Source organism: Euphorbia lathyris, chromosome 3 (assembly GCF_963576675.1).
Source record: "Euphorbia lathyris chromosome 3, ddEupLath1.1, whole genome shotgun sequence".
NCBI classification, from domain to species: Eukaryota; Viridiplantae; Streptophyta; class Magnoliopsida; order Malpighiales; family Euphorbiaceae; genus Euphorbia; species Euphorbia lathyris.
Genome location: NC_088912.1, coordinates 4,655,238 through 4,678,154, shown reverse-complemented (window position 1 = coordinate 4,678,154; position 22,917 = coordinate 4,655,238). Strand labels below are relative to the sequence as shown.

General features: G+C 33.2%; 1 protein-coding gene and 1 pseudogene across 1 annotated transcript; one reads left to right on the top strand and one right to left on the bottom strand.

Moving 5' to 3' along the window:
* Nucleotides 1-4,613: 4,613 nt before the first annotated feature.
* Nucleotides 4,614-6,283, top strand: LOC136224355 (phloretin 4'-O-glucosyltransferase-like; annotated as a pseudogene).
* Nucleotides 6,284-17,926: 11,643 nt separating this feature from the next.
* On the bottom strand, nt 17,927-20,157 carry LOC136223967 (calcium uniporter protein 4, mitochondrial-like). Its single transcript, XM_066012150.1, has 2 exons — nt 19,453-20,157; nt 17,927-18,362 (listed from the first exon to the last, which is right to left on the bottom strand). Exons 1-2 carry the CDS (start codon nt 20,032-20,034, stop codon nt 17,946-17,948), a joined length of 999 nt encoding a protein of 332 aa, XP_065868222.1. The 5' UTR covers nt 20,035-20,157; the 3' UTR covers nt 17,927-17,945.
* Between the last annotated feature and the right edge of the window lie 2,760 nt (nt 20,158-22,917).

Sequence of the window (22,917 nt, the reverse complement as noted above, 5' to 3'; positions counted from 1 at the left end):
AAAAATGTGGCTGCTACTGCCTCATTGGATGCAAGAGTAAGTACTCTCAATGCCCAGCATAATCTTCTGGATACAGCTATTCTGAACATCCTTCAGAAGTACGCTCATGCACTCACTGAATGTTGTCTGGCTAACTCAAAGGATCTGCACCTACTCATGAATGAAGCCATCATACGCAATGAATTTAGTGCAAATGGGGTTCGCCTTGTAGCCGACATCTTCAGCAAACAGAAGAAGAGCTGCGATCATTTCAGTACCCAGACTCAACATCTTCTTTCTCGGACCTCTTCTAGATCTCTGAGTATGGAAGTTGATAAAAACAGGGAGAACGAGAAGGAAGTTGTTGCTGCTCAGAAGGAGAAATCCAAGGAAGGGTAGGAAGAAAAGTTTCATGATGACAAATATGTTAAACTAGTGTGTGTTGGTTGTTCTAGATACTCAAAACATTTCTGTTTGTTATGTTAGGATTTCTGTTATGTTTCCTTCTCCTATTGTTGATGTTGTATGAAGGCTGATAAGCCTAAATATGTTATGTTTATTAATATGAACCTCTTTTGCTCATAACTTCCAAAATTCGATTATCCTAACATCTCCTGAATATTGCATTAAGCATGACATCAACAATAAGTTCAGAAAAGGAATCCTTCTAGGAGCTATACAAAAGTAAAGTGCAATAATTATGGGGGAGCAAGACGCGAACATTCCTTTTCTAAAAAATTTATCAACTTCAAAAAGGGGGAGATTGTTAAAACACGAGTTTCTATGTAGTTTTTGAATGTGTCAAAAATTAATTAATCAGAATCCCAAATAAACAAACTAAGGGTAAAGTTGATTTATTTACTACTTTTTTATGCGTTGAGTGTTTTGATCTAAGTTATAGTAAAAAAAAGAAGGGGCTTGAGAAACATTGAAGGCTTATTTTTGTACCGGAGGACCATATCGCCAAATAAAGACTGATCATTGATTCGGAAGACCATACTTGCATTTGGAGTCCACAAGTTAAAAGAAATCAACAACTTACATGCTTATTCCCAAGGGTTGTTCTAAAAGATAAGTGACATAGTGGGCACGTTAGATCAACATACCTATGCCATAGCAGCAGATAGAAAAGGTGGCAGAATTATACGGCCCAAGATTGAAGTTGTGGATGTATGGCAGACCTTTTCACCTACCAGACAAAAAGGAGTCAGGAGCAAATGGGACAACCTTCGTTCTATGAGAACGGTAACTTCAAGTTCAAACGGATATTTTGATTTTAGCTGCCTATAAATAGAAACTCACAAGTTTCACTTCGACTTGACGAAATCCAAAAGCTCTCAACAAAAATCAATCTTCAAAAGCAATATTCAAACACTCAAGCATTGTTCTTACTTTAGTTCGTCCAAGGATATTGTTTGGATCTTCATTGTATTTCTTGTAAAAGAAAATCCACTGTTCATAATATTTTCTTTCGAAAGCTCTGTTGTTTGCTTCGATAGTTGAGTGATTGTAAAGGAAGATACAGTACAGAGGCTCTGTCTATTTGTATAAGGTTTGTGCTCTACCTATGAAAGGGTGCTCTAGAGACTGGACGGAGGCTAGAGACCGAACCAGGATAAATCTGCTTAGTAACTATTTTCTAACCTTTAACCTACTGCCTCTGATTACTTACATGTTATAACTGTCATTGCATGAAGGTTGTTATCTAATTCTGTTCCATCACTTACTACTTAAGAACTGCATTATATTTCCTCAATTGCTATATCTTAACATTTGGTTCGGAACCCCATAATTGTAATCAGAACCCTAAAGATAGCCAGGTTCTTCTGTCTACCTTAAGGAAGTCTCTGATTCCAACTATTGTGCATTCTTGAGTCTCGCGTTAACAAAGTGAGAATTTATAAAACATCAAAATTACTCGTTAGTTCCATTCACCGCCCTTTGGAACTAATACTGTCTTACAACGGACCAACATAAATCCTATCAGGTCGAGTTCAATGTAAATTGCTGCACTTTGTCAGTGAGCAACTTTCTCTCTGATGCTGGTATCTCTAGTCTATCTGCAACCGTCGGACAAAGCCATTCGTCGAACTAGAAATTACGGTCTAATTCCATGCCAAAAATCCAGCGAACCTGACGCCTCACATCATGGTATAAATATGAAGATCAAATAGAGGAGTTCACCGTGTAGCACTTCGACCACCCATTAGCATACAGAAAACATCTTTGGATAAGCCGTGCAATCGGATTTCTCCCTTAAGGAGTTATTCAGTCCTGCATAAGAAAGAGAAATATAAATATAAGCAATTAATACTAAAAAATCACCCTTTTGGTATGCACTAGGAAGCAAAATTCATATTCGCTATGTCACTAGTTAGGGAAGCATATATTGGAAAATGGGACCCATCCATCTAAGGGAAGAAGAAGATAGTGAAGTTCGAACTAGATATTGTCAAACCATCTATTCTTTAGATTCTAAGATATGTGGAAGACACATTTCACATGCAGCTTACATTTTTTAGAATGAGCTGACTAATTGATTATATTTTAAGTAAGTTGGGAAAGACTATCATAACATTTTAAAAAAGTGGGGGTTATCAAAATACTTTAAAAATTTAAGATGTTGATCAAAAAAATTGGACAGGTTTCAGAAACAAATGACGTACTAAGCCCCTTAACTTACTAGGACAACTCTCACATCTTTCATACAAAAATTATTAAATTTCACATTATTCAGACGAACACGGATAGAGATAGAGGCACAAAGAATACTATTTCTATACAATATAGGATAGGGAAAAGTGAGGAAACATATAAATATTAAAAACATTGAGGCAAATTTATAATTCAAAATACAATATTATATTAAGGATTCAAAATCAAATAGAACCTTAAACTATCATAATCATCAACCAGGTCCCTGAACTAACAAAAAATCATCAATTGAGCCACCATTCTAAGCAAAAATCTTCAACTGAGGCCTCGTAAAAAATCATTGAGTTCAACAGTTTTAGACTTTCTTCCCCAAATCCATTTTTAACCAACACATAGATTATTATAATCTATATCAAATAGTCACAGTTTCTGATTTTAGGATATGATGAAGACTCAATTGGTGTTTTTTGCTTAGTTTAGACACATAATTGATGATTTTGATAGGTTAGGGTCCTAATTGACTTTGAAGCTTTAGTTTGGGTACCCAAATGGGTGTAATGCCTTTTAAGTTTATATGCACTAAAATTTTTATAATTTGTATTTTTGGCATTGGAATTATTAATGTGTCTGATCTTGATATGGCAAAAACAACCCACCCACACTTAAAAAAAAATGAAAAAATAGAAAATTTGAAAAAAATAAATATACAAATCTTTTCTAAGCCATACTTCCACATGTCTTTCATTACCAAACAACCCACATGTCCTCAACCTCACATCAATTCAGTTTCAGAGGAAAACAAAAAGTGGTACAGAAAATTGCATGTCCTCAACCTCATATGAAATTCAGTTTCAGATAAAAACAGACAATAAGAACAAAATTTAACAAAGCAAAATTAATATGGCATCAGCCAACCAATTTCTCATCATCATGTCATATTCAAAATAAACAAGAAGTACAAGAAGAAATATATAAAAATAGATGTTCTTGGATCAGATTTACCATTAATAAGATAAACAATCAGTGCTCATAAAATAAAAGACCCAACTTTTATGGTCATGGTCAATTTTATTTGCTTGCATTCACTAGATCCGGAAAAACCAATTGGCATCAGGAATATTTAAATGTTTCATTATACTTCTGACCTTGCTTATGATTAATCAATATAATGGTAAGTAACAACATAAAAGGGGATTTCACTAAGTTCAAACACGAACCACTTAAACCAAGTTCATGATGGCAAAAATACCAATTTAGGCCAAAAAAAAATGTTATATTAAATAATAAAGAAAATGAACATGATTGTTTGTCCATTTTTCATTTACAGGATTTGTAAGTCTTCAATAAAAAAAATATTTGTGATTCAAAAAAAAAAATTAATAAAAAAAATATTTGTGGTTTATTTAATATGCAAAGTTAGACAACCCTTCATTATTAAGTAAGTTGAAAAACTGAACTTTTAAATTGCTTTAAATCGCTATCTCTTGAGGTAAATTAGGACAACAATGTTTTTGCAAACAGTACAAACTATAAACTATATATGTTTGCAAGTTTATAAATCAAATGATTGTGTTTGCAAAAATATTAAGCCATAATTTCTTTTTACTTTACCCTAAAAATAATACAGTTGTTAATTAATGCCTGCTTGTAAATTATCTCAAGTGTTTGATCTTTAATTACTTAATTTTTCTTCATCGAATTGAAAATTAATTAAATTTGTAAAAAAAATAATATACGAGTTAAACTTAGAATATTTAAAATACTCTATAAACCAAGAAATTATCCTGAAGAAAAACATATCGTGTATTTTGTTGAGAGCAGATTTTGTTTCTAAATATTTATCTAAAATTTGAACTTCAAGATTTAGTAACTCAAATTGTATGTGATATTGTTGGATATGGACATTAATATCTTACCTTACTATTTCATTCTATTTGACTTTTGGGAAATGGACAACAAGAAAAACACTTATCTGGTGATTAACTTCTAATTCACATGATGTCTCTCACTTAAACTCTATGCTCTCTTAGAATAGAATTTGTGTATAAAAAGGCGTTGATAGAGTAATTCCGGTATAAGAAAGTGTATCACATTGAATTAGAGAAATGGAAAATAAGGAAAAGAAGCCTCATGTGCTGCTGGTAATATTCCCCGGCCAGGGACACATCAACCCCGCTCTTCAACTAACGAAGCGCCTCCTTTCCATGGGAATCCATGTGACCTTTTCCACCAGTGTCGGTGCAGAACGCACCATGTCTAAAACCTGTATTCCTCCTTCTTTATCTTTTGCTTCCTTCTCTGATGGCAACGATGATGCTTTCAAACCTGTCCAAAATTTTGAAGATTACATATCTGGTCTGAGGATTCAAGGCTCTGAAAGTCTCCGTGAAATCATAAATAATTCTTCATTCACTTGTGTTGCGTACTGGCTTCTTCTTCCTTGGGTTGCTATGCTGGCTCGGGAATTCAACCTCCCATCCGTGCTTTTCTGGTCTCAAGCTGCTACTGTTTTCAACATCTATTACCATTACTTCAATGGTTTTAGCCGCGAACTAGAGAAGAATATCAGTGATTCTTCTTTCTTGTTTCGTTTCCCTAGATTGCTGCCTTTATCTAGCCGTGATCTTCCTTCCTTTTTCAGTCCTGGAAGAACATCTCCAGATGCTTGATGGAGAAACTAATCCAACAATTCTTGTCAACACCTTGGACGCACTAGAATCGGAGGCCTTGATCTCCATCAGCAAGAACAAATTGCTGGGAGTTGGGCCTTTGGTTCCTTGTGGTTCTGATTCCTCAGTTGGAGGTGATCTTTTCAAATGCCCAACTTCCCGGTTTTACATTGATTGGCTTAACTCAAAGGTTGAGGCTTCAGTTATTTACATATCTTTTGGAAGCATCACACAAGTATCAAAGAGGCAAGTGGAAGAGATGAGGAGAGCATTAATAGAGAGTGGGCATCCATTCTTGTGGGTTATAAGAGAGAAATCCATGGAAAAAGTAGAAGAAAATGGAGTGACAGTGCCATGGTGCAATCAACTAGAGGTGCTATCAAATCAAGGAATAGGTTGTTTTATTACTCATTGTGGTTGGAATTCCACAACAGAGAGCTTGTCTTGTGGTGGCATTTCCGCAATGGACTGATCAGTTAACAAATGCTAAGCTGCTACAAGATTGTTGGAAAACTGGTATTAGAGTTACTCCTAATGAAGATGGGATCGTTGCCGCTCAAGAGATTAAGAGATGTCTCAATATGGTGATGGAAAATGAGGAGAAGAGAGAGAATGCTATCAAACGGAAGGCTTCAGCAGAAATGCTTTTAAGGAAGGTGGTTCCTCTCATAACAATCTTCAAGATTTTGCCAACTCATTGTTTCACAATTTTTAGAGTATTTCACCTATATAGGCCAAGACTAATGGCCATAATATTAAATAAATGAATAAATAAAAGAAAAGTGAAAGTGAAAGTTAACTCATCCTTTCTATTTAAATTTCCATAGCTCAAGAGCGTGAGATCTGTTGTTAGAAAGATATTGCACTTTCAAAGATTTTATTAATTATTGGGAAGAAAAAACTAAACAAGTAAAATGTTGATTTGCATTGATAAAATGGGAGCCTCTAAAAGCAATTGAAATCTACTCAATTATTAAGTAAATAATATATTAATTGTTGCTTTGCATTGGACTATTTCAAAATTTTAAGTAAACGTCATAAATATAATATTAATGGCTATAATTCAAAATCATCTTAAATAAGAGAAAGCTGGAGAGTGTGGCAAAAAATCAATTTGAAGAGAGATAGTTCATCTCTGTTGCAATGCAAGCAACCCTTTCCTAAAGAAGCTATGGAGAATGAAATTCTTAGTATTCCCTTCTAAGAAGGCAGATACGTATTTATAAAAGAAAAATTATGGATTGTATAATATGTTGTTAAATGACAAAAGAGGCTTAGGTATCTTGCCGTTGTGTTATATGTCCATATTACTGAAATTGAATTTGGAATTTTGTTGCTTATTCTGATAAGCATGTGGCAGTTGAATCTGCTTCCCTTCTTCGTGATGGCTGCTTGAATGAGATATAAGACATCACAATTCAGGATGCAAGCAATATAATGTGTCAGCATCAGTTGTGCCTTGTAATTTGGATTTGAGAAAGAAGAATGTAGTGAATCTTGTTGATTGTTTATGCAATTCACCTGAGCAAACTGCAGAGAATGCTGGGCAAGGCAATGCTCTCTCTGCATCCATTGTTATCTGAGGTACACAAAGGGTTGTGCAAAGTGTCTCGAAGGTGCTAATTGCAGTGGGGAGTTGCCATGGTCCTTAGTCTATAGATGAATTCTTCCCTGTTTGTTGCATCGGGAGCAATTCATGAACTCGTCACAGTGGAAATTTCTTAAAATCCAATAATTCAAGGTATATTACATGCTCCATCCATATTTTTTTCTTATTCAGTCACCAGTTCAATTCAATTTTTTCAACCGTTGTTATTATTATTATATACATGTATATGTGTCCCTACCATAATTATCTAAACCATTTTAACTTACTAGATTCATGTCGTAAACATGTCTCCGTCTTTAAGCCCTAACCCTCAGGGATTACGAGTATCAATGAAGGGTGAATGTTGGAGGTATTGCGACAATTTTAGCGGAAGCAATTAGTCAAAATGCATAAAACAATAATGACACATAAAAAACTAAAAACATTAATTAGTAGACTAGACTCAATTTTTTAATGGTTTTTCTTGTGACCAACAATGTCATATGTTCACATGCATATGTTGGGTTTTTATTTTATTACTAGATTTAACCCCGTGCAATGCAGGGATTACATGATTTTACTATATTAGATAAATATAATTTTAACAGTAAATATTAACCGAAGTTAAACATACATATATCATCTATTGTATCATTCTTCCATAATCAAATAATTTTCGCAGTAATTTTTCAGATTCATTTTGTAGCACTAATTTCTTCAATATAGTCATAAGTTAAAGATGTGGTTTACTAATTTTTTGAGTGGTAAAAATAATAAAATATAAACTTGTGTTGGATATTTAGGTGATATTATACTTATTCTCGTTTTAGTACGTGATATTTGAGCTTAAACTCAAACCAAAAAGTTAGATTGGCACTTACAACTCCTTATGCTTATTTATTATAATTATAATTGAATTAAGGATTAATTTGGCCCCTAAAGTTGGCATATATTTAGTTTAGCACAAATCGAAATTAAGTATCAACACTACAAGAAAAAGGGGATTTAATGATAGGAAATCCCATCACTAAAAGTGTAATTCCACTCATTAAAGGCTTTTAATGAGCGGAATTTTCCCCTTGAGGAACCCTTCTTACTAAAAGTATTAATGAATTAGAGATATGCCACTTATCCGATTACTCAACTATACAATATTGGTATGAGATATTGTATATTCGGGAAGCTGGTGTAATACTGTTTTCACCTATTATGAAGAGGTAGTGAGCTTCTCAATGAGAAGCAGATGTAGAATTTGAAACTAACTATAACTGTCCTTGGGGTGTATGCTCAACATCAGCCAATTGGTCTCCATATAGCTATATAACTGATGCTACTGTCATGGTAGTACGCAGACCCACCTGCACTAAAATCAAAATAGTTTACATACTCAATCTGCATTAGGTAGTGATCCCCTAATGCTTCATTTGGCCAAAATGTCAAGGAGATATGATAACATTCTCTCACCAGTCTCTTCTTTCTACCATTTTGCTGCTTCTTTCTCCAACTACTTTATTATGTGCACAAACCAAATATTTTCATCTTCAACTTTATTAAAGTAATATATAAATTATTTCATTTGCTCTTGAGCTATGTTGTAGGGAATGGAAATTTAAATTGAAATGGATACCAGAATATGTTATTTCTAAAAAAATATAGCTGAGAATTGGAAATGGAATACGAAAAAAGAAACTGGAAGGACGCCAAACTGAAGAAAGAATTTACATTGTAACATAGAATCTATGGGGTAATTCCTCGAGATTTACTATATATTTATTTCTAGGTTGTGGTTTCAAAAACGAAAAAGAAATACAAGATTTGAAGATTTACAATTTGGTAGACAAATTAATTAATGTTAGCTAGAATGGTTGTTCTTGAGGAGGTACTCACTGTACCTCTATTTTTATTGTTATTATTATGGATTTCTCCACAGTCACCACCGAATCATGCGTCCATAGTCGAATAATTCTCAACAACGTGGCTACTTTTCTTCTTGTTGTCATCGTCCACATCCCATCAGCTCCATGCCATCATCTCAATTCCAGATACCCAAGCTAACTTTTCCAACATATCTGACCCTCCTTTTCTACATATTGTAACCAGAGTTGCAATTGAACTCACTGTAGCTGTATTGTTATTGTTATTATTATGGATTTCACACTCACCATAGAATCATGCGCCTATAGTCGAATAATTCTCAACAACTTGGCTACTTTTCTTCTTTTTGTCATCGTTCCACATCCCATTAGCTCCATGCCATTCTCTCAATTCCAAATACCCAAACTAACTTTTCCACCATATCTGACCCTCCTTCCCTTAATATTTTACTTAATTTCTAATTGCATTACTATAAGTCTTCGACACCATCAATTGTTCATCTCCCTTCCCCACCATTTCAAGTATCCTTAATGCCTCTTCCGGCAACACATATAAAGATGGACCTATAATGTATTGAGAAAATTGATTACTAAGCAAATAGCATGTGACAAAAATTCAGAACTTTTAAGACTATGCTTGTATAGACTTCAAATCTAAAAGGCATTCACATATACACATTAGTGATATAAAAGCTACTCTTGGAAACTTAAGCTTTACAAAATACAAAAGCTAAAATGCTTGCTTTGCTCCAATTTTAAACTAATTTTTAATTTAACACCATATCATTCCCAACATGCATCCGACAAACACACTATCAAAATTTTCTATCAATATCCACCTTTTTATACACTTCTATTTCACTAGAACAATTCAACCATAATATCCAAGACTAAACTATGAAAGTTTAAGTGCAATAACAATACCACCATATTTCTGTGGGACTTGCCTGTAATCCAAATTCGAAGTAAAGTTAATCATTTGTTTCTGCTTAAATAAGTAGCCGATTCTTATTAGGATTCATCAACCAAAAATCGTCCATCTAAGCAATAAAGGACCGCTAGAATGATTTGTTCTTAATAATGCAGATTTAAACAAGCAATTAGTAATTTAAACCTCAACTTACATGAAGGATCCTATCCAGAAAAGGGGTTTTCGCCGGCCACATTCTGCAATCACATATAGGATATCCTTTTTTGTTCTTCTGAAAGCCCCAAAAATTTTCTGATGCACTGAAATCTTGACATGAATTTTCTTCTTGTTTCTTCACCATTGTTTTTCCTGCACAAAATTAATATTTTTTCAGATTTTATTGTTTCTTGTCCTTTCTGAACTATCATTGCTTTCTATAAAATTCATAGTCTCATTACCTTGTAGATGCTCATGGCCTCCTTGATTTTGATTTTGATTTCCTTGTTGATTCAAATTGTTTCCATTATCGCTTCTATTCTCTCAAATTACTGCTGCAATATATATAAGAAATTTTCAAAGAGAAAAATGGCAGACAAAAAATATGAATGAACTTTGCAGAATGCAAAAACAAGAAAGGCTGAGTTTACAAGATAAAAAGATCTCAACCAAAGTGAGAAAGAAGAAAAAGAATTAGATTCAGATTTGGCTTACAAGATACAGAGTAAAGCTTTATATATATAGGCTTGATGTAGTTTCTCAATTTATCCAGAGCACTCCACATCTTCCATACATGTGTCTTCTCATCACACATACATATCTCTCTGCATGAACTTCGGTCAAGAGGATTCCACATCTTCCATGTACGTGTCTTCTCGATACAAAACATCTTCACCAAGTGTCTACATACACATACCAAAACTACACCATAATAATGGATTCTAATCCTCTCCTGTATACCAATAAATTTACAAGGTCTGAGATACCACTAATGAATTAATCTCAAATATTAAACATTAAAACACATCTAATGCTCAGTTAACCATAACAATAATATTATTAGTTAGGTTTTTCTTCCAATAATTCTACAAATATGGAGACACACTTCAATTATTTCTAGTGAATTAAGTTTACCTCTCCAAAGTTCCTCATAATAAATTTTTGGATGAAAACCCTTTCCCTTGATTCCATCCCAATTCCATGTATATACATAAAGTAATTTCCGAGTATATTGATAAGAAAAGGAATCCCTAAGTTTTTATGCAAACAACAAAACTGAGAGAGAGAAAAGAGAGGAGAAGAAGAGCCATGGGAGAGAGAAAAGGAATAAGAAAGATGTATTGAGGCCATTAGAATATATTTATATACTCAAAGGGTAAAACCCAACAAAAATAACAATTTTAGAATGAAATGAAACATTACGATTTTATATTAGAAAAGTGAATGGATTTGTTTGGTAGATAGCTTGTTGATGGCCAGGGTTGGGTTTAGGTTGAAAAATCACATCCCAAGCTAACCTAAACAAAATTAAAATTTATGTCTAAAAAAATATTTCATATATAAATTTAAACTAGATATCGCCACGCCATATCCCTGAATGCCATATGGCTCCTGATTTTCGGGATAATGTGTGATTATAGCAATGGCGGGATTCTTGACTGGGTCTGGCAAATCATCCTGAGTCAAGTTTCTGGCACTCTATGGTTTTGTTGTATTTAGTGGAGGAGATATTATATCTTCTATTTTTTGAGAGTATGTTTAAGCCTATACCATGCCACGGCTAAGTAATATTTCATCCAATTAGTAAATTAAAAATGTTCTTTAATTCACTCCATTAAAAAGTGAATAAAAATTGATTTGGATTGAACCAACGATTTGGAAATTGAAAAATGTTAGTTTTGATCCTTGAATTGGATAAAGGAATCACCAACACAAATTAAATATAAAATGTTGTGAAAAATTATCTTAGGGGGATGTAGCTCAAATTGTAGAGAGCTCGTTTTCCATGCGAGAGGCACGGGGTTGGTCCCCCGCATCTCCACACATATTAAGTTATAATAAAAACTAAATGATTATGATTTAATTAAAAATTAAATATTTTAAATAATAAATTAAATATTTATTTGACTTAATTTAATTTTTTAACTATATTTATTGGATTTAATGTAATTTTTTAAGTTATGCTATGAAACAATTTAAAAGTTATAAGCACTTAATTGATTAGTTTTAAAATATTTTTTAAGTTATCAAATTTCTCATATTAGGTTGTACTAAAAACTAAATGTTTATAATTCAATTTAAAATTAAAAACTAAATATTTGAATTACTAAATTAAATATTTATTTGACGTAATAAATCATAAGCACTTGATTGATTATTTTTAAGTGATTTTTAAAGTTATCAAATATGAATTAAGAATCATTTTTATTATTATCTCTACCATGTGTTTTTTAAGCAAATGTCCTTTCAACTTGAAATGTGTAGAAAATGAGAAAACTGCCCAACTTCCCTTTTTTCTTCTTCTCATCTCTTTCCCCTTTTCTCTCAAAACCTCATCATTTATTAAATACACAACTTGTCTGATTTTGTGAATCTACTTTGATGAGGAAGAGGAAAGTTTGTCTTCCTTCTTCCTCCTCCCCCACCGGTTAGATTTGTTGTGTTTTTTCATTATTGTTATTCGTCTTTTCTATTTCTGATCATATACTTCATCTGATCTCTTTATTCATCTGAATTGTATCTACTCTCCATTATTATTTCCTTTATACCTTTTTCGAATTTAGCACGAGCGGAAACAGTTTATCTTATTCGTAGATCAATGGATCTACGTGGTTGCAACAAAAGAAAGGATTCACATCCGAATATTCAGAATGGCTTAAATGATGATGATTGGATTGCTTATGCTTTTCTATGGATTTGGATTTACGAGAAGTATATGTTTTCTTGTTCTTTGTTTTTAATACCTTTTATGGTTTTTTTTGCTCGTTGTAGTTGTTTTAATGCCTTTATGGATCTTATAAGGTTTTATTCCTTATACTTTCTTTGTTGTACTTGTTGTTTGTTCATCTATTAAAGATATAAGTACTTTTATCAAAAAAAGAAATGTGTAGAAAATGCTCAGTCTACTTTGGATCTCTTATTCTTAGTTTAACAGATCCTAATAGGGTAAATAATTTACTGTTCCTTAAGTTTTTACTTATCACACGGTTTAATCCTCATATCTTAAAAAAGACACTAGAAGGTCACATTTTTAACCAACTTAGGCTAGGTTGATACATAAATTTCAAATTAGATTAAATTAATTTTGGTTGCCCACTTTAGAAATCGTTTTTACCCTTATTTCAATGTACCCGCAGCTACGCAATATTACCGGATCCTAATGGAATTATCAGTACTTCGTATAAAATGGGTATGGGACAAGTATGAGCTCAAAAAAATTACTAGTGACGGGTATGAGAATATCACGGGTATCCGTTACTTGATGGTCCCGACTATTTTATATAAAAAAACATATTAATAGTTTTAAATGTAGACATGAACGAGATCCCTTTCGGCTCTTTCATTTAGTACCTAGGCAAGCAACATCCTTGTAGGAATTATCCAATCGTACTAATTCGTATTCGGGTGAATTACCGATTAAAAGTTTATCCAATTGTGTTATTAGATAATTGCAAATGCTAAATTCATTAAGGATAAATTACAAAATTGGCCCAATAAAAAGACTCATTACATATTTAGACTCATTACACTACATCGTACATATTCAGGTCCATTTTTAAAACCGATTAGGATATGGCTAGTTGCATGGGAATGGGTATTGTACCACAGGTAAGCAGTACTATCTGATCCTAATGAAATTATATGTACATTGTATATAAATGTATATGGGACAAGTATGAGTTCAAAAAATTACTAGTGACCGGTATGAGAATATCACGGGTATCCATTATTCAGTGGTCCCGACTCCTTCATGTAAAAAACATATTAATAATTTTAAATGCAGTGGAAATTGAAACCATAACTTTTTCTCTCTCATAGTGGTCATTGTTAATTTGGTTCTATATAACTTGATATAGTGGTCATTGTTAATTTCATTTTATATATAAGAAACCCTAAATCTGTCTTACTTCACCAGCAGCCACCTTCAAAATTCTCTCTTCTATGTGTCTAGCTAGGAGATTGGGAATAAACAGGAGGAGAAGAAACTCAATTCTCGTGACATGCTAAGCGTAATCAGACAAGGTTTGTGTCTTCTTTCTCTTTTTATTTGATTTTCTTCCTGCTGTTTGTTGAAGATAATTTGAAGGGCTGTTGTGAAAAGATGACGGTAATAAAATTTAGGGTTAGGGTTATTAGGTAATTCAATGTGAAGTTTTGATTCCAGTTTTTCCGATTCACTAGTGTCAACTTCTTCTTCATTTGAAACTCCTTTTGTCGTAGTAATTTTTCACAGATGCTGGATAGGTAAAATCTTATTTAGATTTTTTTAGATGGTGCAGGCAGTGCAGGAACTGTTTTTTCCAGATCTATTTCTTCATTGGAATTTGATTGTTTACATTAATTGCAAGTCTCTGAATGCTGGGTGACTTCCTGTTATTGGCTAGGATGAGATAATTGACAGGAATTGAAAACAATGCTTTGATAATAGAAAGTAAGAAAATGAGTTGATAGGATTGAAAGCAGAATTGATGTTCTTGGGTATTTCTCTATTTAACACCATTTTTATATGCAAAAGCGGACAACACACTGTTAAATTAATAAAAAGCTAAATTATATTAATTTGTTATATGGGTTGGTTTAGTGGACTTCTTTTAACATTATCAAATGAGATTTTTTCTAAATTTTTTTAAATCAATGGAGTAATATTATGCATCTGTGGAAAGGTGGACAAATGAGAAATAGCAAAAAAAAAATTGAAGTTGCTAGGAAATGATTTTCTTTTTCATATATTAACTAAGGCCATTGATAAAATGGACAAGTTTTCGTTCGTCTTTGATTCCCACATATTATAGGCTAATAAAATGGTAGATTCCGACACAGACAGTTTTGCCTTTCTCTAATCACTCTGCTCTTTCACAATCAGCAGAGCCAATAAGGAATTGCAAATTTTGCGGCACAATAAGTGGATCTTGATTCAGTAATGGCAAACAGAATTCTAATCATAAATTGGATTGACTAACTAATTAATCATTATGGGCAAAAAGCATCACGAGGCCTTGATATTTCATTGTTTGGTGCATTAATCTTATATTTAGACACATTGGGCCTCTGACTTTTCATTGTTTGGTGCATTAAGCTTTCGATCTTTCATTTAGGCACATTGAGTCCTTGATTTTTCATACTGGGTGTATTAGGTCATTCCGTAAATCAATTCATATATAGGTGTATTAAGGACATGTTTGGTTAGGTTTATATAACCACAACTCTGGACACTACAAAAAAATTTAGCTTTTCAAGAAAAGCTCTTTTTTTGAGAGATTAATGCACCAAACAATGAAAGATTAGGGGCTCAATGTATCTAGATGAAAATCGATGGCTTAATGCAGCAAACAATGAAAGATCAGTGGACTCTGTCTAATTCATTCATTAATCTCAACTCCATGTGCATTATGTCTAACACTTTAGATGGAACAATAAAATTGATGTCTAGATTTTGCTTGCTGCATATTAAAACTACAATCCTCTTAATAACATTTATTATCCAAGTTTATTATTAAACCACGTTAATCAAGTAGGATGCAACATTGTTAGAAAACTGAATTAAATAGCGTCAAAAAAGTGTATGATAAATTTCGAATGAAACTGAGAAACTTTGATTATTTTATGTGCGACAAGATGAGAGAGATATGCCTATGACAGCTAATGCATAATGAAATTGGTAAAGCTATTCAATGTTCTTTATCTACATAGAGACAGAGGACATGTCTTCATCAACCACTGCTTATGGTTTAAAATTGCTTTTTTTCATCAAATTCAGTGTTGGACTTGCTTTCCCTTTCCTTTAGAGATAGAGACAAGGAAGCAGGGTAAACTTTGTTTTCCTTTTTTTCTAAATCAAAACCAATGTAGATCGAAAGAGATACAGAGTGAATAGAGAAAATCTGAATAGATCTAGACAACTACGATGGTTGAGAATGGAAAAGAAACAAGAACAAATGATGATTTTTAAAGTAGTTAATTTTGTGCAGGAAAAGCAATGGTGAAGAAAAACAAAGAAAATTCATGTCAAGATGTGAGTGCAGCAATAGATATTTCTGGCACTCAAAAGAACAACAAAACATATTTTAGCACTGACTGCAAAACGTGGCCGGCGAAACCAATCCCTTCTGACACTAAGGATGATAAGATACTACCAGTAATTTGAGGTTTAAATTACTAATATTTTATGTACTTAATTAATTATTTTTTCAAGAAATAGATAAAAGAAAAAAAACTTATATTTTGTAAGTATTACAATTAAACTTAAGTGATGAAAGGAACATATAAACTCTACTAATGTTCATTTTACTAGCCTCTATTTCAACAAATCTTCCTTCTCCAACGGCCACCATGTACCCTAAAACCCTTTGCAAAAATCTTAGTAGATATGAACAGATCAAAAACCTGAATAAATCAAAATTTCATGGCACTCTCCTGTTTATAAACCCCAACATGTTGAAGCGTCTTCACAACAATGATGTTGAAGATAGTGTTCTTCTTGATCTTAAAAGACCTGCTTCGCTTATTTCCTCTTCTAATTTAATGTTAACTACTCTTTATTTCATTAATTGTTTATTACATTTTCTATTCTGTAAACATAACAGGGGAAATAATGCTGCAAAGATTCAATTTCCCACATGGAGTTGGAGTTGGAGTTGGACTTTGACTCATTACTGGGTTAGCTCTCCAAATTGCCTATTTACTATTTCAAAATTATAGTATCTAATGACAGTAGTACTTCCATAAATCTCATTTTACAACATCATATTAGTATAACGAATCCTAAATTTTCACTTTGTAATTTAAATAGTTAGAGTCGTTGAATTAATTTTAATAACTTTGGAATAAGAAGTTGCTAATTGCTTATAGTAAATTCAAATAACTTGTATTTGGAATGATGTTTTTCTTATAATGTTTGTTTGCAGTATTATAAGAGAGTAGGGGAGGAAATGTCGAAGATGAAGGAAATAATATTTTTCTCAAATGCAGAAGAGGATGTTGGAGAAGATGAGGGTATATTATGTAGTGCAAATAGGACAAAAGCAACGGAAGCCACAGACGATGTATTTGAATGTGGAACTGATGAAAGAAAGAGAGGTTTGAATTAAGCATATGCAGGTTTGGGCTTATTAGAACTAGTTCATTTTGAGTTTTGGTAATGCTAGCTGCTGCTGCTAATCAATTTTTGTGCAAGTGATGGAAGTGGTTCGAATTCTCTTAAAGTCTGCCAACAACAAAGACTTAGTCCCAAAATGATTCGGGGTCGGCTAACATGGCCCGTCGTACAAAACCATGAACTACATACTAAATCAGAAGAAAAAAAATACATAATCTAATTAAATACAAGATAGAAGAAAAACAAAATTGGAGTATTTCACTAGATCTTCTAGCACTCATACCAAATCAGAAGAAAAAAAATACATAATCTAGCATTGATTGCAGAATGTTTCCGGCGAAAACCATACCTCTTGGGTGATGGTCTTGTGTGCTGACCTTATCCATTTTCTTTGAAATTCCTCTGATGTTCTCTAAGTTATTTTTTTTGTTTAGAGTAGAACAATATCTATCGATTCCCAATTAATTCAATAAGATTCTACATCATTTTTTCCATCTATCTTAGCTTGTAGAGCTTATACAAGAGATTCTTTAATTTTAGTTTTTCGCCTGAATTCCTATAGTATTTTGAAGTCTGTATTTAGTTATCAGTCATGCTATTTTCTTTTTCACCTTGGTTTACAAATATTTCTATTTCTGTTCAGTATGTTGATAGTTTAGGAAATGGTGTTACATATTTTTGTTAGCAGCATAGAGTTTAAAGTTTAATTGACTTGTTTTCATGTTAAAAATTCCTCAATTTCTATCTGATTGTATATCTCAGAGTCTTGGTTATCATCTTTTCTCCTCATGTTTACCTTTTTAGATTAAAAATGAGAGTTTCAGGTTTGGTTACATACCTCCTGCTTGATTTACCAACAACAACATCATAGAGAAGGTAAACTAAATGGACCTGTCTTTCTAATAAGCAAAACTTTTTTTCTGTCTTTCTAATATTTTCATTACTGGATATATCATTATTACTGGTCGGGATAAAAAGCTTTTTGGAGTTCATTATATTTACGAAGATCAAAATTATGAATTTTCATAAGTTTCTCCTGCTTTGTCTTGAATCTGCGCTGAAAACAGCCCTCAAATGAAGGCTCAATGGAGGTTCTTAGGAATAACATATATGCAAGGCCAAAGTGAATAGAGGTTACAAAATAACAAATAGGTTCCATAACATCCCAGTTGAGTTCCCAAAATGTTAGCCTCATGAACCCAAGTGTTTGAACCATTAAGAACCCAAGTCCACAATATAGCTCTGCTCGAACTTGGGCTCGAGCATTTTTGTCTATAATGGCCTTTTGTAGCTCCATTTCTTTCAATTGCTCTCTTTTTGAGTCATCAGGATATACTATTGATTGGGTAATTATGTTCTGAATTGATTTAACCACCTGTCAAACATAGAAAATAAAATGTTTTAATGGGGTTAATGAGAATAGCACAATTTTATATTTGTTTGTTTGTTAGGAGGGAATCAAGTGCACCTAAGAGAATTGCATGAAAGCCACTTGCAGCCTTTTATTAGACATGAGATAAGGACTAACTACAACATGTCATTCCAAAATTTAAAGAGGGACATTTCATTTGGAGTGAAATATTTGAAGCATAATTTAGTTTTTTATATTGTCATTTTGTGGTCAAATTAACATGGTTTCTAATAATTGATGACTCTTTTCTGTTGAAACATGTTAGTTTCTAAGTTTAATATATTTTTCGTCTCATAAAAATTGACTGTCAACTAATTTTAAGTAATCTATTAGTTCAGGGAAAATGTATTAAACTAGATTTAAAGTTTTTGCAGAAGTATCAATTTAGGATTGACGTACAAAATAACACTAATACAGGTTTAATGTTTAAAAGGGAGTACCAATTTAGGCTCGATAACAAAATGTGACACGTCATTCGTATTATTCCGTTAAGTTCTGGCTTCTCTCTCGATATACAATTGAAAGATCTTAACAGAATAATATGAATAACGGGTAACGTTTTGCTATCAAGATCTAAATTTGTACATTTTTTTAAACGTTGAGCATATATTGGTGTTGTTTTGTACATGAATCCTAAATTTATACTTTCCTAAAACCCTTAAGGCTATTTTGATATCTTATCCCTAAAGGTGAAGAAAGAATTAAGCCTAGTTCCTAATATTAGTACATATTATTTTGATCTAGTTTTAAAAAATAAATTTTATCTTTATCTAAAAAAATCCACTTGTGCATGTGTCAGTTTCCAAAAACATGTCATTATGTTTGTGGTTTTAAAACAGATATCTGTGCAGAATCCCAACTACCGTGCTCTGCTTGCCCATTATTGAATGTCTAAGTCGAACCTATTATGCATAACTACTTATTTTCTTCTTCTGCCTTCTCTGGCCAAACCAGCACTCATATGATTAATTGAATCACAAAATCCAATTGATATCACGGTTAAAATTAAGAACATCTAAATTAAAAATCCAAACAAAACAATAACCAGTTATACCTGCTCCGGGTGGAGGAACACAAGACTCCAAAGAACGATCACAATTCCACACTGATCCAACGTCTTAGCGAACTCAACACCTTCGATTTCATGTCCACACTCCTCAGCACAGATCTGAACGAACTCATGATATTGAATTGAGGTTTCCCGAATCTGCCTAAGCTTCAATTTCAGCTTCTCCATCTGAGACAACCTCAAGATTTTCCTAGCTTCTTCAACTGATATTCTGAAACAATTTAGATCTGTAGCCTCTGATTCCTTCGCCTGAGGCGAAAGAGCTAGTCCATCGAAGCAGATTCGATCTCCAGTGATGCTTTTGAGTCTCTCCTTCAGCTTCTCCCTGATATGCATGGAAAGGAACTTAGGCAGCTGGTTAATTGATCTCCGGTGAAGGAAAGGACGGAAAAATTCTCTCTTTGAGGATTCCGGCGGGTTGAGATACTCTTTGTGGAAGTTTGATTTGGCTGCATTTGGGGGTACTGTGGGTTGTAATGAGGTAGGGGAAGAGATTGGAGAACGTTGAAGAGAAACTGTCGTGTAACTTCCTGAGAGATGCTTCGAGAACAATTTACGAAGCGACATTGATGAAGAAGAAGAAGCAGAGGGATGAGTTTGAGAGCTTGAAACGGTTTTTGGATGAGCTGATGGAGAAAGACGGAGGCTGAGATGGTCTTTTATAAGGTAGAAATATGAAATACATCAGAGAATCTTTCATTTACAATTTCAAGATAAATGTTTTTATTTTTTTTAGGGTCAGGTGAGAAGAATCAGACCTGTTATGACGTTATATTTCAACATCGTCCTTTTGTTCTTTAACCATTGAGTGATACCACTAAATTATTTTATTTTTATTGATTAGGGTTCAATTTTTTCAATTTTTAGATGATTGATTTATTTAATTTATACTTTGTTAAATTTGTAATATTTTTTATTTTATTTATTGATTTTTAACAGATAAGGATAGCCTATGTAAAAGGACGGGTACGTGTAATTAAAAAATAAACAGATAATTTGAGATTTACACTATCCGCAAGTACTCTACTCGTTACCATCCTTAGTAGTATTTGACGTGAAATTTGATTGGGAGATGTACTTCACGCGTAGTTATATTCATAGGGTTTGTAGGTTCTGATGAGGGATGACAACTGATACTGTATCCATGGGTACCCAAAACTACCTGATTATAATGAGACTATTCGTACCCTGTATAAAAGTGTATGAAACGAGTATGAGACAGATCTGAAAATACCCACAGGGTACCTGTTATAAATCTTTTATATATTAAAAAATATTATTGCTTTTTAGATGTAATGATGTGATATTGGTTATGAAAGAGAAATAATAACCAAATCAACAAGTTTTCCCGATCTATCTTAAGGAATTAATATCATCAAATAACAAGCATAAATTGGTGATAACAAACCAACCCCAAAGAATTAAAGACAATGAAAGGAGATCTAACCTTACACCTTCTAATAATTAAATTGGAACCTGAGTGTTTGGCGATTCACAAGTACCTTACCAAAATACTTGTTCACGATCAAGATAATATTGAAAGAATGATGACCCGGACTCTCAAGCTTACAATAAAGAATTCAATCCCGGATTGAAAATAATTCCCAAAGGAAAAGAAGAACTTTTGTTCATAAAAATATTGATGTCTGATTGATCAAATAATGAAGAATACAAGCCTTTATATAGGCTAAAAGAAACCTAAACCTAAACTAAAAAGGAAGTTGAATCCTAGTGCATCAAAGCTAAAAAAATCCTAATTAGACAAGGAAAAGCATGAAATTCGTTTTTGTCCTTTAAAGCCCAATTTCAGCCCACTAATTAACATTATTTGGGCCTTTTAATTAGCTAGAAACAAGCCCAATCAACCCTATAAGGTTATAGCATTAATTTTAATGAGTCCCAATGGGTTTTGCACATGCCAAACACGTGCAAGTCCAAAGCTTCTCTTAAAATATGATCAACCTTTTTACATATCACTATTATGGGCTTAGGTTTGAATACAACACAAAAATACACCATCTTTAATAACTTTGCTAAAATACATTCCTTGCTTAAAGAAGCTCAAGACGAGTCCATTAAGCATTTGTTGGTCCTTCTTTGCATGATTCTTCGTTATAGGTCCAATTGACAGCTCCAATGGATCCTTTATGCTTCTACTAGGCTCCTTAACTCCAAGCTCCTTTGTTCCATGCTCTTGTGATTTTGATATCACATCATTCCCTCTCTCTTGAAAAGGATTTGTCCTCAAATCTTCATCTCCTACATCAAACAAAGATAAATCAACGACATTAAAAGTTGTATGCACACTATACTCACCTGACAAGTCCAGCTTGTATGGATTATCTCTAATTCGTGCGACTACTTGAAATGGGCCATCGTCTTTAGGATGTAGCTTTGATTGTCTCTGAGCGGTGAATCTCTCCTTGCGCATATGCAACCACACCCAATCACCGGGTTCGAATAGCACACATTGTTGACCCTTGTTAGCTTGCTTTGCATACTGATCATTTTTATTCTCTAGTCGTTGTTTCACTTGTTCATATAACTTAAGCACCATTTTTGCCATCTTCTTTCCATCTAAACTTTTCCTTTCATCGACAGGTAACGGGATCAAGTCTAATGGTGTCAAAGGATTAAAACCATAAACAATTTCAAATGGTGAAAAGTTAGTAGATGAATGCATAGCCCTATTTAGTTCATCCAACATATCATCTAACCTAGGGATAGGATGACGATACTTTACCATGATTTTATTGACGGCTCTGCAATTGATGCACATCCGCCAAGTTCCATCTTTCTTTGGTACTAGGATGACTAGTACATCAAATAGACTCATAGATTCACGAATCAACTTTTTTGTAATTAGCTCCTCCACTTGCCTTTGAAGTTCTTTGACTTTATCAGGGTTGCTTCTATAGGCTAGTCGATTTGGAATTTGTGCTCCCGGAACAAAGTCAATTTGGTGCTTAATTCCTCGAATCGGGGGCAACTTATCAGGCATCTGTTCAGGGAATAAATCCTTGAACTCTTGTAAAAGAGGGGAAATACTAGAAGGAAGGTTAGACTGACTTACAGAAGATAAACAAAAACTCTTACAATAAAATAATAATAAATTTTTGTTTTCAAAATCAGCTTGCTTTACACACCTCAATTTAGCATATAAAGATAGATTTTGGCTTTTGTTAAGGATCCACTCTTTTTCTCTCCTCTCACCCTCATTTCTCGACCTCACTAATGCCTTTTCAGTCACCTCTTCTCTCTTCACACCCTCACTGATTTTATCACTCTTATTTTCTCTCGCCTTAACCATTTCCCTTCTCACAGATTGTTCTTGTAACATTCTTTGCATGTAGAGCTCATCTTCAAACACTTCAGCAGGTGACAAAGGTGGCAAAATATACTTCTTCCCATCCTTAGTAATAGTAAATTTATTTGTTCGGCCATGATGTA

Excerpts from the sequence above, each read along its gene's own strand:
- LOC136223967 (XM_066012150.1), bottom strand. The coding sequence starts at position 20,034 with ATGTCGCTTCGTAAATTGTTCTCGAAGCATCTCTCAGGAAGTTACACG. Across the intron at positions 18,363-19,452 it reads TGTTCCTCCACCCGGAGCAG|GTGGTTAAATCAATTCAGAA; the intron begins GTATAACTGGTT and ends TATGTTTGACAG.